We start from the raw sequence: 17,377 nt of genomic DNA on the forward strand, positions 1-17,377 counted from the left end.
TATACGGCGCCCCATGCAAGTGAGAAGACAACTTGATCTGTAAAGAAAGAGACTCCCCAACGGCGTCAAGGGTCGTTAGGTTACCCATGCCATTGTCAAGAGCTTCTTTGTGAGTTTCACAGAAACACCAGAAGAGATGGGTTTGCTTTGAAACAGCGTGGCCGAAGGAACCACCACCACCACGAGCCTTCACACTGATTGCTTCATTTTGCCGGTTTTGAACAAAGTGATTTCCACCCATTTTACAAACTCAATCTTCATAATGACAGCTTTCAGATGAGAAATGAGCTCTAAGAATTTTAAGTATTTTGCGGGAGGTCACAAAGCCCCTGAGACGCGGAAGCAGGATCGGAGCCAGGTATTAGCGGCTGATTACTTGGCCTCAGTCATGCTGCTCTCCTCGCCTCCCATCCCCCTTCTCTCTGCAGACATTCCTGGCACCACCCAGTGCCAAGCTCCAGCTGAACTACTAGGCTACTCGTGCATAAAATAGGTACAAGACCACCTAAGTCACCATTATTGTGAGGATTAACTGAAGTAACGGAACACAAGGAGCCGCTAACATTCACTGACGTTTTACCCTCAAAACAGCAATTACATACAGTTAAACCTAGTATGTCAGCATTCTTGGAGAGCTCTTAAGTGTTTAATAGATGTACATTCCTGATTATCTTCCTTTTTGAAATTTGTAGCTTTTGTATCCAAACTTGGAAGGCGGCACATCATGGTGACTAAGAGCTCGGACCTGAGTCTGAAGCCCTTCATTTCCTCATCTGTAAAAAATAGGAAAGTAACAGTCTTTGCTGTCAGAATTAAGTTATTTCATGGAAAGCACTTAGCACAGTGTCTGGCAAATATAAGTGCTCAATAAATATTAGCTTCTTCTATTATTTATTATTATTACTGTTATTATTAACTTGCTTTCATTAAGATGGTATTGGTGTAAAACTGCCCCATTGTAGCATTATTTATAATAAAAACCAGAAACAAATTCAATTTCCCACAATACGGAAACAGCAAAGCAGGGCTCTGAAAGGATTGAAAGAATTAATGAAAATCAATTTAATTAAAATTTAAAAGCCCCTGCTTTGCCACTTAAGGGCTGTATAATTTTGAGCAAGTTATTTCTTTTCTCTGGACCTGTTTTTCCTCACCTCAAAAATGAAGGATTTGCTCTCGATGATTCGTAAGTCCTCTCCAGATTTAAAGTTTATAGTCCTAAGGCTCTAAATGCTCTAAGTAAAATATAATCCATCAACATCAAGGATAATATACAACCCCTGAGTACACAGGCAGTTGGTAGCAACATGAGAAAATATTTTACATTCTCCTGACCTTCTTTAACACTCCTGTTTCTTTCTGCAACAGTGGTCACCTCTTAAGAGAATTTGTATTCAGCGTGTTGTCTCTCTCCAGGAACCAGGCATAAGCTTCAAGGAGAGCCAGGATTTAGGTCTGGTGTGTTCACTGATCCATCTACCCTAGCCATTATAATGATGCCCAGCACATAGTAGGAGCTCAATTAACATTTGCTGGTTGAAAATTTGTGACTATTCCAGAGGAGCAAAGTACAAAACTGTATATATACAAGAATGCCGTTAATATACATGATGTAGCCCCATGGGGAAGTGGCAGATAGGCTCAGAGAGGTTAAAAGGAGAGAATAGGGGTGAGATTTTTTTTTTTTAATTTTCCTTCAGTGTTTTGAACAATTTGTTTAAAAAGATGGCCTTCAAAAAGGGAAGGGGATAGCCAGAAGAAAAATAAAAGAGAATTAGAAGACTTGGCCAAGGGGGCGGGAAGCAACTCTGAGGGAGGGCAGAAGGGGTGGCGGGTCGTGCGGAAGCAAACAGAAGACTCTCTTAATGGAAACAGAATCACAGAAGCAGAAAGGAAACTAGGTAATAAGATGCAGAAAAGAAAAGCTGATTTATCCTGGACTTTTCATTACAAGCTAGTATCTCTTAAACTAGTCCCAAGTTGACAGGCTTCCCCCATTAATTGCCTCAATTGATGGAAGCTTTAGTGAATTTGAGCACAAAGGGGCACTTGGGGCTGTTACCTGTTACTCTTCCCACAGGTCCTGAGACGTCCTGTGAGGGGCTACTGTGGATGTATGAAGGACAAGTTCCACATACTAAGGTTAACTGGTGAGCCACGGCCCTTGAATTTCATTAACCAGCTAAGCAGCAATTCCATCCAGGGTTACACACTTTGGTGGGAGGGGCTACACACCAAGTATAGGAACAGTCTTCCCTTCCAGGGGATGAAAGTCATGCTGCCTTCCTACAATACAGATCAACACACATCTGCCAAAGAAATGATACAGACATAGGGCCTGGAGAAAGAGTAATTCCTTCGGCTTTGGGGAATTAGAGGGGGAGGGGCAAGAAGTTGTCGAAGGAAGGCCTGGTGTCCTGAACTTTATCAACTCACAGGGACCCTAGCACTCTTTGCAGGCTTAACTGTGAACCCTTTACCTGTTTCCATCTTGCATTCGATCATATATGACTCTTAATGCCTCCAGCTTCCCCAACTGCTTTCCTGAGCTCTTCCATGCATTTGAACTTTGGGCAAAGTTGGATGCCCCACTGTGAGAGTGCTCAGGATCTTGTGCTTCTTGTCTATAGCATGCACATAACTGTAATTGCACAGTGATTTCTGTACTTCCTTAAATACTGGGAACCCCACAAGGATACTACTGTATCCCCAGTGCTAGCACTAAGCCAGGCATCATGCCTGGCATAAAGCATGTACTCAAACAGGTACAGCTGCTCAAGCCTGGTCCAGTCTGAGTTATCCCAGTGCTAGGGCCATAACCCTACTCCAGACTCCTAACATGGACACAGCCCTAAAACCAGGGGATCAGATGAGCAACGTGAGAAGACAAGATATAAACCCTCCCCACCAAAGTCGCCAAAATGATCAAGTGTCTAACCAACTAGCTGAAATACAGAACAATGCGGTTGATGAACATGACCTGACAGTGTGAAAAAGTTATAAGTTTTGAGGCTACAGAAGAAAAGACATTGCATAAGATTTAAAAAACCAAAAAACCAACCAAAAAATCCCCACCTCCTTTCTATGAGAGAACCAATATGATCCAAGTTAAGAAGCAGGTTAGCTGGTTTAGCTAGCTTGCTCTCTAAAATCCTGGTGCTGATTTCATGTTCGAACACAGGTTTAATGAGAAAGCATCCCTCCTTCCATTTTAATGCACAGACCACGGTAGAGAAAAAAAATGCTACCCCGCTCAAACTCTGGTCTATCTAAACCCACAGCCTTGAAGAAAATGTCTGCGGTATCCATTTCAGTATTCGTGTAGCATTTTTATTTAACAGGACATTTGCATTAATAAGTACCTGATGGGTCACCTAATTTTAGACACGTAAGGGACCTTGGAATTCGCCTTCAATCGAACATTTTACACTGAAGGGAACTGAAGGCCCAACAGGGTCTCAGAGAGGTCTCAAGGGAACACAATCTCCAAGGTCTGGACTTGGAGTGAGAGTCCGACACCTGCAGAGTTCATTTCCAATGGTTGGATCCAAAGGTTGAGGCATCAACAGAGTCCATAAAAAAAATCTCTACTAATAAGCATGTATACAACATTGGATGTATACATGCCTCCAGCTTCCCCAACTGCTTTCCTGAGCTCTTCCATGCATTTGAACTTTGAGATCACACATCTGGTGTGATCTTTGAGGGTAAACAAAGTCGATGAAAGCATTATGCTTATTTGGCCCTTCACTATATACAAATCTCTTCCAAAGCAGGGGGAAAAAATGTTAGGAGACATGTACCAAATGATAAAGAGACAAGTGACAATGCAGGTTGTATGGGACCTCTCAATCACCCATAGAGTGGGGAATGATGTCTTTCTTGGTACTAATACTAAACTGATTTATAGAGTTCCTATAAATGCTCCTTCCTGCTGCTGTGCTTGCCTTTGCCCATGCTACTCTCTATGCTACAAACACCCTTCCCAGCACTACCACACCCCACGGCCAAACTCCCACCTACCCACCAAGACTCCAGCCAGGCATAGTGTTTCACTATCACTTAGCTCCTGTTATCATCTATGGTAACCCGTGTCCCTACTGATGCCCAACAGTCCTCCTAGGATGCGTCAAGAAGACCAGCAATGGTATGACGTTCCTATAGCACCATATATCCCATTGAGAAAAGCACTACAAACACACCAGGTAATGTTTCATTAATTTATTTAACCTGATTCCTTGAAACACTGACTGATTTTGATGGATGAATCAACCTAACCCAAGATTAATAGCTTGGTTTTCTACACTCATTTCTCTCTCAAAGCCACAAGCCAAAATCAACTCACTCTCAATTTATAACTTTGCAAAATATACTTTTGCATATCGACTCCTGAATCCACTGTGGTTATTAAAAGGATGGCTGCATCCGTCTGGATGGGCCAGGTTATGCTGTGGTAACAAACAGCCCTGGAATTTCAGCCCCAGTGATGACCACAGGGGTCATTCTGGGGTCAACAAGATCAGCCCAACAATTCTATCTTTCTGGACTATATCTTACAATCCAGATTAAGCCACTCTGTGGTTGACATCGGTTTAAAAGATATGACCCCCCCACTCCCACTTTTCCCTCTCCAACCACCTACAGAGCTGTGTGGCAGGGCTGCAGTATGGATAACGTGTGACAACATTTGTCACACACCCAGGATACTGCCTGGCAGATAGGCAGCAGTCAGTAAATGATAATGACGGCTAGTACCATTGTCATTACCACTGTCCCTACTCGTCGTCAGGTATAACAGGGATGTTATTAAAATTCTCCTAGACAAGTGGTTCTTGAGCTTGTCTGCAAAGTGGAACTCACCCAGAGAGCTGAACTCACCGGAGAGCACCAACCCAGAGTTGGTGAATTAATTCATCTATACTACGTTCTGGGCTTTGGAATTTTAATTGTAATGAGTTTGAGAATCACTACGATACACAGGCACCAGATTCACATCTATACTTACAGAAATTTGCTTGTTCACCCATTCACATGCGCATACACAAGCTGGCCAGGTTCCCGGAGTCCTGCCCCCTCTATGATAGTGGTGGTCACATAGGTCACGATGAGTTAGGTTATACTGTGGTAACAAAAAAGCCCTAAACACTAGTCCTTGAGAGCTTGTTTGGAGGTTCTAGCAGGGGAGCGCAGCTACTCGTATACCCTTGACCGAAGAACGGTCCTCTCCTCTATCGGGGAAGGTCGTCCTCTTCGACCGAGCGCGCAGCTTCGGGAGGGACGCACATGGAGCGGTGAGGGAGGAAGGGGACACCCGCCTAGCCAGCCAGATCAGCCGAATCAACCCTGGCGATCAATGGGGTGACAGAAGTCGCAGCCAGATCGCCCTCACATCCTAAACACTAGTCCTAATGACAACCACGGTAGCCACCCTCTAGAGTCAACAGGATGAGCTCAGCAGTCCCTCTTGACACAAAGCCTACGCATCTACCCTTAGGTCTTTCCTGTTTCCTCTTTTGAACTTCACCCTTCTTCCAAGGTCCAGTTTAATGAGTTTGCCAGGCCCAGAGTAAATCAGAACCAGAAAAATATACTGGTATGGACAGACAGGGAGGAGATGTGTACAGAGGATCACCACTGAAGACTCTCAGTAATGGAGACCATGCTTTGCTTGGCTCTCTATCCCCAGGACCCAAAACATGGTAGACAACTTGATAGAAATTTAGATAGGTAGATTCAGTATCATCAGTAATAACCTGAAAAAAATGGAAGGCAGATATAAGAACTCCAAAAAAGAGCATCGAACTTGAAAGTCAACTGTGTCAACTTGTCACCAGCCACCATTTTGATTTCCCCATTTTGGTAATTTCTCCCAGGATGAAACCATGTGTCCAGCGTGGTGCAAGTAAGTGAAGGTCAGGATATCTATGAATAAACCAGTGCTCTTTCCCACGGGTGGCAAAGCTCAAGACATGCACCGTAGGTGCAGGGGGCAGTAAGAACACAGACATCTGGCCACCAGCATACACATGAGTTTTGGTCAATCATCTCCTGCTCTGTTGGATGTTCTATCTTTACAGAGTGTGGAGAAAACCAGAAAACCGGCTTGCACGTCCTTGTTTTGGCAGTTTAATTTAGGAATCACACTGGCTTTACCTAAACTCTTCACCAAAAAATATATTCTGTCTTTGGAGCACATGAGTTAACTCGGGCCCAGGGGAAAGAAGCATTGTATACAATTACATAATAGTTACTCTATTACTTTAAAACCAAATGGAAGCCTCAGGCAGCAAAGTCAAAAGGAGAGGGAAATCATTTTTGTAAAATTATCTGAATGCAACCATCTCTTCTGATGCATTGTGAGTTGACAATGGTTCTGCTTTTCTCAGAAGCTCATTCAATTACAGCTTGCTTATCTGGATCTGCGAGAGGAGTTTTCTTCCCCTCTAGAGTTAGCTAAAGAAAAAAGCCGGCAGAATTCCACTAATAAAAGCCTGAAATGAAAAGCGCTATCTACCCCCAAGGCCCTGCTTGTTGTAAAGGCATCATCAGATGAACCTTTGTAGGTCTCTGCAACCATCACAGAAAGAAGAGGAAGGAAGATGGGATAGCCTCGAAACGCCATGCTCTCTTAGGTGTGTGCCTGCTAACAAGCGACTTAACCTCTCTGAACTTGCTTCCTCATCTGTGAAATGGAAATACCTACTTGACAGGGACATTATGAGAACTAACTAAGGAAACACGTAAAGTGCCTAACGTTCAATCAGTGTAGTAAATGCCCTTCCTCTGATCATTGCCCACATCTCAGGAAGCTCATTAGAATGTGAGCTTTTTAAGAGAAAGGGCATTTTTTTTTTTTTTTTTTAAATTTCAGAGACGGGACCTTGCTCATCTTCCCACATGCATATCCTACACATTGCCCCCTCACAGACTGTAGCTGCGTCTTCTGCGTCTTCCATTCTACCCTTCCCACCAGGCAATATCCTTCAGTCATTCCGCCCTCATTGCCATTTCCAGGAATGATGAGTCTAAGCCACTCAATGTTATAGCATTTCCTCTGCCGCCATGATGGACTGAGATGGAGGCGTCCTGAGGTGGATCCTATCGGAGGGAAGCTCAGGAATCTTGTTCCTGAGCCTGGGGAGAGATGCTAGCTCTTCCTTGCCTGGACGTGATCCAATAAAAATGGGGTCTGAGAGGTCCCAGTGGCCAGGTCACCACATTGGACAGCTCTCCTCTGCATTCCCTGGAACTCAACTATTCCTCCTGACATTTACCGGCATCTAACAAAGCTGCTGGCAGCCCACTTACTACTATGAAGGGAGTCAACCTGAGAACAAAGCCAACAGACACAAGTGCGGAGCCCAGAAAACCACCAAGAAATGAAGCCGGAGCCCTGATCAAAGTGTGCCTGAAACCAATACCCTATGTGAATCACTCCACTTCTCCTATCAATTATCCAGTTTGAACTAGGTTCTCTGTCCCTTAGGACTCAAAGCATCCTAACTGATACACCCTCCTGCATGGCTCAGTGAATCACCAAGCAAGGGAGTGTGCAGAGATATCACCTCTTCAGTGATTTAACTCAGACTTCAAGTTCCCTGGGAGTAGGAGCCTTCATTGGTCTTCGCCAGCCAGTATCTCAGGCTTAACAGAGTTTCTGGACTCAGGCCCTCAAAAAATACTTTTTTAAATAGGTAAATGGAATGAAACTGACCAAATCACCCAGAATATCACAGCCTTTTAAAGGCCTACTCCCCAGATGTACCTCGATCAGGGGAACATGAAGAGGGAGCTCACAGGATTGGGGGCCATCAGACAGGCCCGAGCTCAAATCATAGATCCAACTGAGCCTCAGTGTCCTGCCCTACAAAATGAGGTTGTTAATATCTACCTCCCCGGGCAAGGAGAGCCATGCAAATATACCTGAAGTTGCATTCAAGAAATATGTATTTCCCTCCTTCGTTTAGATAACCCTGCCATATGGCTAACCTCACCATATGGTGAGTCCTGGTCTGGGGTTCAAAAAATAGGACCATCATATGTATACAATATGGGCCAAACCCCCGATTACCCAGCAGAGTCACCTGGGAGGGTGAAGACAGGTAATGCATACCTTGAGCCTCCCATCCCTCAACATACACCCATTCCCTTCCAGAGAGGGATCCTGGGCAGAGGGCATAGATCAACGAGGCCTCTGGCTGTGATGCTTCCTCTTTGTCTGCTGGTTGCTTCCTGGCAGAGGCAAGGAACTGGAGCAATCAGCAGCCCCACAATCATAGCCCCAGGGGCTGCTGGTCCAACCCTTTACAGGGGAGGCAAAGCTCAGCTAGACAGTCAGCTTCAGGAAGGCGGGAACCTTGCCTCATTCACCAGTACACCCCCAGCACCCAGTAAAAGAGTTCCTGAGCGCCTGAATGAAAAGAGTGAATGGATGTACAGGGAGTGATGAAATCAGGATTCTCAGAATAGAATGGTAGGGAAATCCTGTTAGTGCACACACTGCTGGTCATGTAGCAGGCAAACCCCAGCCCAGAAACGAGAGTGGACTTCCGAGACTGGCACACGGGGACTGAACTCTGGCCCGAGGATTTCACTGCCTTGGTCTGAGCCACAGGTTCTTTCTCAGACAAGTACCATTATCAAGCTTAAATAAGATTTTTTTTATTTTTAGTGCAGCTACAAACAGGGAGAAAAGGTTGACAAAATATATACCCAGATATTAATAACAATTAGCCTTCAGTGGTAAGAGTATGGGAGGGCATTTATTTTTCCCTTTTGTGTGCATTTTTGGATCTTCTATAATCAGCATAAATGGACTGTCTAGTAAAAATAAAATGAAATTAAAAGTGGGGACATGCCAATGTCAGTGTCTAGCCCAGCCCCTAGGACATAAAGTGGGGACCCAGCAAAGACTCTCTTTCTACGAATGCCCTCCAGACGTTTGGAAATGGCTTTCATAGATCTCTTATTTCCTGTTAAATATTTCAGCTAATGTCATCCTCACAGGACTTGATTTCAAGGCTCTCTTTTATCCCTCCTCTCTGCAAAGGCTCCATCTGTTAAAACCCCACTCGGGGTATTGTATAAGCACGCTCCCGTTTGCTCATTCAGCTGTTAATTCATTCACTGAGTAAACACTGGTTAAAAACCTACCCTATTGGACATCCTTGCCTTTGCTTTACCCACACATCCCTCCATGCACAAAGGGTTCCCAGACTTTCCTTGGGAAACCCACTTCCCCTCATCTTCATCCTTGTGCTCTGGGAGGTGCAGACCCTACCCCAGGATGGCCAATCAAATCATCACCTTTGCCTACGACAGGGATTGGTCGGGGGATGGGCATGTGACTCAGATAAGACCAATCAGAAACATGGAGACTCAATTCTAAGACTTTGCTTGAACTGTTGGGAAAGTGGCCTTTTTTTTTTTTTTTTTTTTTTTTTTTTTGGGCTCCTGCTAAAAGTGTTGATAGCCATCTTGCCACCACAGCCCAAAAAGAAATGGCAGCTGATGCCGAGGGATAGAGAATCGCTGTGTAAGCCTTCCCAACACTGTTTAAACCATGCTTGGATTTATATCCCTGGACTTTTCAATGGCATAAAGCCCCCTTCTGTGGAAGGCAGATCAAGTTGGGTTTCTCCATGGAGGTCAAAAGAATCCTGGCAATGACCTCAGAAAGACATGCTGCACGCTGGCTAGGCACAGAGAAAGAGATGACCCACACCGTCTTTCCTGGCACTCAGCCTGCTGTGGAGACAGCTACAAACTTCTACAATTATTTAAAGCCAGTAAGATAACTGCTTTAACTAAATACTACACGGAACAAGAGGAGCGTCGCGTGGGGGGAGCCAGGAAAGGCCTCACACAGAAACAGCAGTGAAACTTACTCCGCATCCGCACTCAGGCAGAGGAGACAGAATTACTATCTGGGGAGTTAGGAGAACACTGCTGATACACATCTAGCTCCCAGAAAGCTAAAACCACTGCCTCCCACACCACACAGGGGCACTGATACTTAAAGTACTCAAGGGCACTCTGTGAATGAGCCCACAACACAGCCTCTCGAGAGACCGCAAAGTGCCAATGTCAAACAGCCCTCACTGGCAAGAATTTCATCTGAATGGTACCGACGATGTCACACTCGGAAACAATACTCAGGGCAGTTTTTGTGATTTCAATGCTACTGACTTTTCATTCCAGTCCTCTTGCCCATTTGGATTACAGCTGATCAAATTGCAGCGTCAGAACAACAGCCCTCCGGAGATGAATAACCTGTTTACTGCATTTGTTACCAAATGATAAGGAAGAGGGAAGAGAGCAGGTGTCTGGTTCCATCAAAGGCTTGGTGATGGGTTGGAAACGGGCCTGCCTGCAGGGAAGAACAGGAAAAGCACCCCTGGGAACGAACATTTTGCTCAGGAAGGCCCTGAAGGTGGCCTTTTTCAGGGAGCAAAGCTAGAGTTCTTCGGCCATCTGATGATGCGTACACAAAAGAGTTGGGAAGACAATAATGAGTCAGAAAAGGTCACCACAGGACAAAATCTCTTAGCCTTTGCTGTTTCTCAACACATCAGCGATGCATTTGGTCCACAAACACAGCTCCAGCTTTCTAGAGCAACAGCCTTACCGATGGGAAAATTAATACTGACAGAACACTTGCTTGTGGTCTCAAGACAGAGGCCAGGGACTAGCGGCAGGACAGAGAAAGGCTCGAGAGCCCTTCCAGATAACCTGGATTTCTGAGAAGCAGCTGGGTCACCTCTGCTCTAAAACAGCTGAAAGACTGCTGGGACGCTCTCTCCTGCTGCTGCACGCCACGTGACTTTGCACAAAGACGTCTCCTCCCCTCTCCTGCAAATGTGACTTCCGTGGACACGTTCACTGAACAACTTCTAGGGTCCAAGCAGAGCCTACCAATGGGGAGACCCACAGTGTAGGGGTGTGAGAGGACTGAGCCAGAAACAATGGGGAAGTGCCTGGTGCTCAGCATGTGCTCAGTAAACCCCGGGGGTCAGCAACCACATGGAGATCTGCCAGTCTCCTCTGAAAAGGAGAGGGGCTTTTGTGTTTAAAACTCCCGAAGTGAAGTTTTCTGTTAACCAGTTTATTTTTAACAGAAAGGATACTATATGCTTATGCTTTAAAATTCAAAAAAGTATGGAAAACATACAAGGAGACATCTTCTAGCCACTGTAGACCCCGACTGCTTAAGCATTCCCTCCACGAGGTAAGCAGTATTCCCTACAACCACCTTCTTTCTTGGTGTCGGCCAGCAACAGTCTATGCATAATCAAGCACATGATGTGTGTGGGTGGCTGTACAGACCTACTTCTACCTCCCACTTTCCCCACGCATGGGAACATACCACCTATACTTTTCTGCATGTTGTCTTTTTTTTTTTTTTAACTTAAGCATATACCCTGGAGAGCACCCCTTCTTAGTAAAATGACCTACTATTTTAAACAATGGCCCAGTATTCCACTCTAAGAATATACCATAATTAACTCAATCGGTCTCCTACCAACAATACATTTCAGCTGCTTCCAGGGTCTTGCTGTTACAAACAATGCTGAAATGAAGACACATTACATACATCTTCACATAGACCTTGTGTGACCATAAGAAAGATAGGCTTTATAAGATAAGATCTTTGAAGAAGAATTTAGGGCCATGCAATTAGAAATAGCATAAGACCAAACTGCCCTTCAAAGACCCTGAGCTCAGGGGAGTCTGGGTGGCTCAGTCAGTTGCATGTCCCACTCTTGATTTCCGCTCTGGTCATGATCGCAGGGTCGTGGGATTGAGCCCCACATGGGGATCCGCACTCCCCAGGGAGTCTGCTTGGGGATTCTCTCCCTCTCCCCCGCACTCCCTGCTGCTCGCCCCTGCTGTTTCTCTCTCTAAAATTAGTAAATCTTTTTTTAAAAATCCCAAAGATGCTGTACTCATTTTCACTGTCACCCATAGTGTGAAATATATGTCACTTTCCCCACCCACATTCACAAAATGTTGTTTTGTTTTTTAATTTTTTAAAAAATTTTTTATTTATTTGAGAGAGACAGAACGAACAGGGAGAGGAACAGTGGTGGAAGAAGAGGAAGAAGCAGACTCCACACTGAACAGGGAGCCTGATGTGGGGCTAGATCCCAGCACCCCAGGATCATGACTTGAGCCAAAGGCAGACGCTTAACTGACCAAGCCATCCAGGTGCCCTGTTCCATTTTTTTTTTAAACACAAGGGATGAAAGGGGGCCAGAGCTCCACTCTTGTCCCACTATCTCTCCGTGCCCCTGTGATATCAAACATGACATTATGACTTCCCGTAAGTTCATGCACAAGCCGGAAATCACGGGTTAAAAACAGCATGCGCATCAGAACCACTAGTGTCCTGAAGCCGGCTCACACCAACTCAAGAGAGCTGAATGGGCACATCTCCCAATTCTGGGTTCAGGAACGGCAGATGGGTAGCTTGCATGGTTTTATACCACAGAAATCAGCAAATGCTACAAAGCAAGGGTTCTTCCCCTCTACCCCAGGGAGACCTTGGCCAAACGTAGCAGCACATCAGCGCAAACTACAGTGGAAATGAGCCTCTGCCATCTCTCTTTGACTATTTCTTCCCTTAGTAAGGCCACAGATTCTTGTGACTTGGTCACAGATTCCTGGAACCTAAGGACTGGAGGAGATGTGAAGGGACATCACATTACTGTGACATCTTTCGTTTTCTTCGCTGTGTCTTGGGATACTGCCTCCCCCTGGCCCGTCTGTTTAGACATAAGCAATCTCGTCTCATTTTCTCTTCTTTATTTCTTTACCATTCTTGTGCATTCCCATCTCCTTCTGGTTAGTGCTTATTTTGGAGGATACTCTCTGGGATAGTAATGGCACACGCAGACTCTAGACTACACGAGGAACCCCGGGGTCAAATCCCAGCTCCACCCTTACCCGCCGACCTTGGGCAAGGGCACAAACCACCACGCCCCAGCTTCCTCATCCATCAAATACACATGATACTGCTCGTGCCTTCCTTCTCACTTCCTTCTAAGGATTAAATGAGTTCATGTACATACACAGCATAGCGCCCAGCACACACTAAGGACTTAATAAATGTCAACTAATACCACTGTCTCCCAGCTCACTAATTACTTCTTTGGCTGTGTCTAATGTGTCAGTTAATCCTTCACTGGATTTTAATTTGGATGACCGTTTTTCATTTGAATTTGGCCACCCTTCAAATCAACCTATTCTTTTTCATCTTTCTTTACGTTTTCCTTAATATCATCTTCAGTCATTCATTATTTTAAGTATGCCATTTTATAGTCTCTTTTAGATCGTTCTATTACTTCTGGCTTGAAGCAGTTCATATCCTGGATAGCTCGTATTATTTACCTGTGAACTCATCCCCAGAAGCTCTTTCTTTCTGTGGGAGTCCTGTTAGGTCTCCCCTTTGTTGAATATCCTTATGGGGTGATTTTGTGTTTGCACTGGGAATTTCCAGGGCACTGAACCAGCTTTTTTTCTTTTTTTTTTTTTTTTTTAAGATTTTTTTTTTTTTTTTTACAGACAGAGATCACAAGCAGGCAGAAAGGCGGGGGGGGGGGGGGGGTGGCGAGCAGACTCCCCGCCGAGCAGAGAGCCCAACTCAGAACCCGATCCCAGGACCCTGAGATCATGACCTGAGCCGAAGGCAGAGGCCCAACCCACTGAGCCACCCAGGCACCCTTCAGCTTTTATGTTCATTTTTCAGCTGGGGAGGTCTCATAATCTCATACACAGTAACAGTGCAGATTCCACAACTACATACGGTTTTTAATCTCTTGCTGACACTTTTCCACTCAAGGCAAGCGTCCTCTCTATTTTGCTGAGCAGTGAAGTTTTTCTAGCTTCTCTCCATGAAGAAGTGTGACAGTTATGGTTCCCAGGGCTCAATTCCACCTTGGGCCCGGTTTCATTTTAGACCCACTGTGGCATTAAAATTGGAACACCCGGACTCTATGGCCTTTTCCTGGGTACAGAAGCCCCACAGGCAGTCATGGCTTCAGCCCACATAACCATTTGGCTTAATTTTCTCTCTCCGTTTCTTGCACTTGCAGACTTCGCTTTCTGATGAGCTCCCCTAGATGCAAATCTTCTATTTCAGCCCACTCTGTGTTCATATCAGAACAGACGCACAAATCAGTGCAGTCTGCCACAATGGCAGAATGTTCAGGTCTCCAGGTCTAATAGAACAACCTACCCCGGGCTTGAGCTCTGTCCACATCACAACGGCAGCTTACTCAAGGGTTAGCTTCCAAAGTCAGCACGGATATGAAAACTGAAAGGCGTCAAAATTCTCCTGGACAATCGCACAGTAAGATCTCACAATGCAGACTGACAAGCCCTCTCCCAACACAGGTCCAACACAGGCGGTGTTCCTTCAGCACTGGATTTGGTTTCCTAGGTTGAACACCCAAAGAAAGAGCTGGCTTGGATTTCAGAGCTGGGTTGTAGGATAATTAAAATCTATAAATAAAAGAAATACCCTTGGTGGCACAAGATGCTCACACTCTAAAAAGCCATCGGAACAAAGAGTGACAGAAGGAATAGCAGATCTGTCTCTCATTCACACTCACTCCAAGAGAGACGCCTGTTGGGTAGAATGACAGGATCACCCACGCTATTCAAAGTGTTATTTTTATCTGTATTTTGTTTTTGTTGAATAAGTATATTTGGATCTAGATAAGTCTGAAGCAGGAATCCGTGCTAGGATGGATATAGGACTTCCGTAGGTCAGAATAGTGGTTAGCCCTGGGGCAGCACTAACTGTGAAGGGGCGTGAGAGAATGTTCTGGAAAGATGGAAATACCGAATGCCCTATCTGGTGGGGACAAGATGGGTAGTATAGTAAGAATTCATCAAGGGGCCCCTGGCTGGCTCAGTCTGTGGAGCACGCGACTCTTGATCTTGGGTTTGTTAAGTCCAAGCCCCATGCTGGATACAGAGATTTCTTAAAAATAAAAATCTTAAAAAAAAAAATGATTTGTGCATTTTACAATAAGTTATACCTCCATGAACATAAAAGTTACAAGCGTACAAGAGAGATTGATGCAAAGCATCCTGCTGCCTGATCTCTCTGATCTACAGCTAATGCTCTCCAGAGGCAAGCCAGCCAAGCGCAGGGCGGTGAGCAGACCAGGAAGACGAGGGGCCTAAGAGGCAGAAAACGGAAGAGCCGGTGGAGGTAGAAGGTACCAAGCTTCTCCAAGCTGGTGTTCCATGAGAGGCTCCCAGCAGTTAAGAGCCCTGGCTCCCACCCAGATTGCCCAGATGTGAATACCGTCTCTACTCCTGTTTGTGTCCACGCCAGATTCCTATTCTGAAGCCCAAGCTCCAGCGGGATGGTGTTAGGAGGTAGAGCTTTCAGGAGTGATTAGGTCCCGAAGACGGAGCCTCATGAATGGGAGTTGCACCCTTGATGACAGAGCCTCCAGACAGCTCCCTCACCCTTTCTGCCGCATGAGGTGATCGTGAAAAAACGGCCACCTGGGAACGAGGAAGAGGGCCCCACCAGACACCGCCTCTGCCAGCACCTTGATCTTGGTCTTGTCGGCCTCTAGAACTGTGAGAATCAATTTTCTTTTTTTTTTTTTTTTTTTTTTTTTTTGAGAATCAATTTTCTACTGTTCGGTGCCCCCTAGTCTGTTATTGTTATAACAGCCCAGATGGACTGAGAAACCCCTTGCATTTGGAGTGAACTTGAGCAAGTTACTTCTTTTCTTTGAACCTCAACTCTCTCTTGAAATTTAAACAAGGTAATTCAGACAAAGCTCCTGGCACGAGATCAGCTCTTCAACAGTGCTCAATAAGTGTCAGCGATTATTACTGTTACTGGTCACAGGAGGCTGAGAATGTCTCCTGCCCTCCAAGGTTCTCATGGAAATCAATGATTTAACCGGATAACCTGGTAGTTTCTCTAAATATACGTACAGTAAAATGAAAGCACATGGATTCTAATTTCAACGGAAACAGGAGGTTATTTCTACTGAACTGAAATCCATGTCCTGGCCTGATTACCATCCACTTTCATTTTTCTTCACAGTGTAGTGGTGAAGAACACAGGTTCTGAAGCAGACGGCCATGGTCAAATCCACCGTTACTTACCAACTTGGTAACCTTGAACGAATAACTCAAACTCCAGGCCGCAGTTTCTTCTCCTGTAAAACAGAAGTATAGCAAGGGTTAAGCAAATAACAACCGACCTGAGCACATGGTAAGCCCCCAGGAAACGCTAGCCACTATGAGTCTTCCCATATCAGAGAGAAGGTCTGGGAATAACAACTCCAAATTCCATTTCTTCAGACCATTAAAGTTTACAGAGCATGTTTCTCAAACATCCTTCTCATTTAACATTCAAAGTAGTTTTATGTATTACAAATAAAGAAGTGGAGATTAAAAAAAAAAAATGGAGATTCAGAGAAGTTAAGCAACTTGCTCATGGTTGCATAGCTGAGTAAAGAGCAAAGACCTAAACTGAAATCCTATGACTGACAGTGTGGCTGGACTGTGGGTCCTGGGGACCAAGAGTGGGGCCAGGCTGTCCTTCCAAATTCAAAATTCTAAGATAAAGGACGCTAGAACTCTGAGTTACAACAGCATACCTTGGTCCCAGCCCAACTTGAGTTTGATCTGGTCTGAATCATTCTATCCCTGAATCACTTCCTGTTTTAGGTTTCTTCTTGGCTGAGAAAGGAAAATAAATATGTACAGCACCCCATGCTTGTCACCCTCAACATCTCTTACAGCAGCAGAAACTTATGAATCAAAGGGCGTTTTCATAAAAACATAGTTAACCAACGTCCCATGGAGCACAGTCACCAGCACGAGCGCGAAGATGGGAGCAACGTCCATGGCATCTAGATGTCCTCATTATCGTGTGGAAGAGAACCGGAATGCCTTTTTTTTGGCCTTTATTTTGATTACAACTTTAGCTGCCTTAATGTGTTCTCTGTGCTTTTCACTGGGTACTGAACCACAGGAAACCACTCCACTGGCCGCGTTTTATTCACAGAAGGTTTGGGGGCAGAGCCTGATTGTGGCAGGAGGACGGCCCTGTGGGCTGATCATGTCAACCCCTTGTGCCCCCCGCCCCCCATCTCTCCTCTGGTTTCCCTGCACGGGTTTTCTTATTTCTGTTCCAGTTCTGTGTGAATGGTTTAAAATTCCATTAAAAAAAATTTTTTTTAAATATTTTTAAGTAGTTTCTACACCCAATGTGTGGCTCAAACTCACAACCTTGAGATCAAGAGTAACACACTCTGGACGCCTGGGTGGCTCAGCGCGTTGGGCCGCTGCCTTCGACTCAGGTCATGATCCCAGGGTCCTGGGATCGAGTCCCACG

General features: G+C 45.2%; 1 protein-coding gene across 3 annotated transcripts in view; it reads right to left on the minus strand.

The window, feature by feature from the left end:
* Positions 1 to 17,377, minus strand: part of CYRIB (CYFIP related Rac1 interactor B) — a 146,030-nt gene that overhangs the window by 89,089 nt on the left and 39,564 nt on the right. For all 3 annotated transcript variants that reach the window (XM_059395164.1, XM_059395168.1, XM_059395167.1), the window contains one exon: positions 16,141 to 16,193. In XM_059395164.1, coding sequence (XP_059251147.1) covers positions 16,141 to 16,193 — 53 coding nt within the window. Of the gene's footprint in view, positions 1 to 16,140; positions 16,194 to 17,377 lie in introns of those variants that run through there.

This window comes from Mustela nigripes, chromosome 3, assembly GCF_022355385.1.
Source record: "Mustela nigripes isolate SB6536 chromosome 3, MUSNIG.SB6536, whole genome shotgun sequence".
NCBI classification, from domain to species: Eukaryota; Metazoa; Chordata; class Mammalia; order Carnivora; family Mustelidae; genus Mustela; species Mustela nigripes.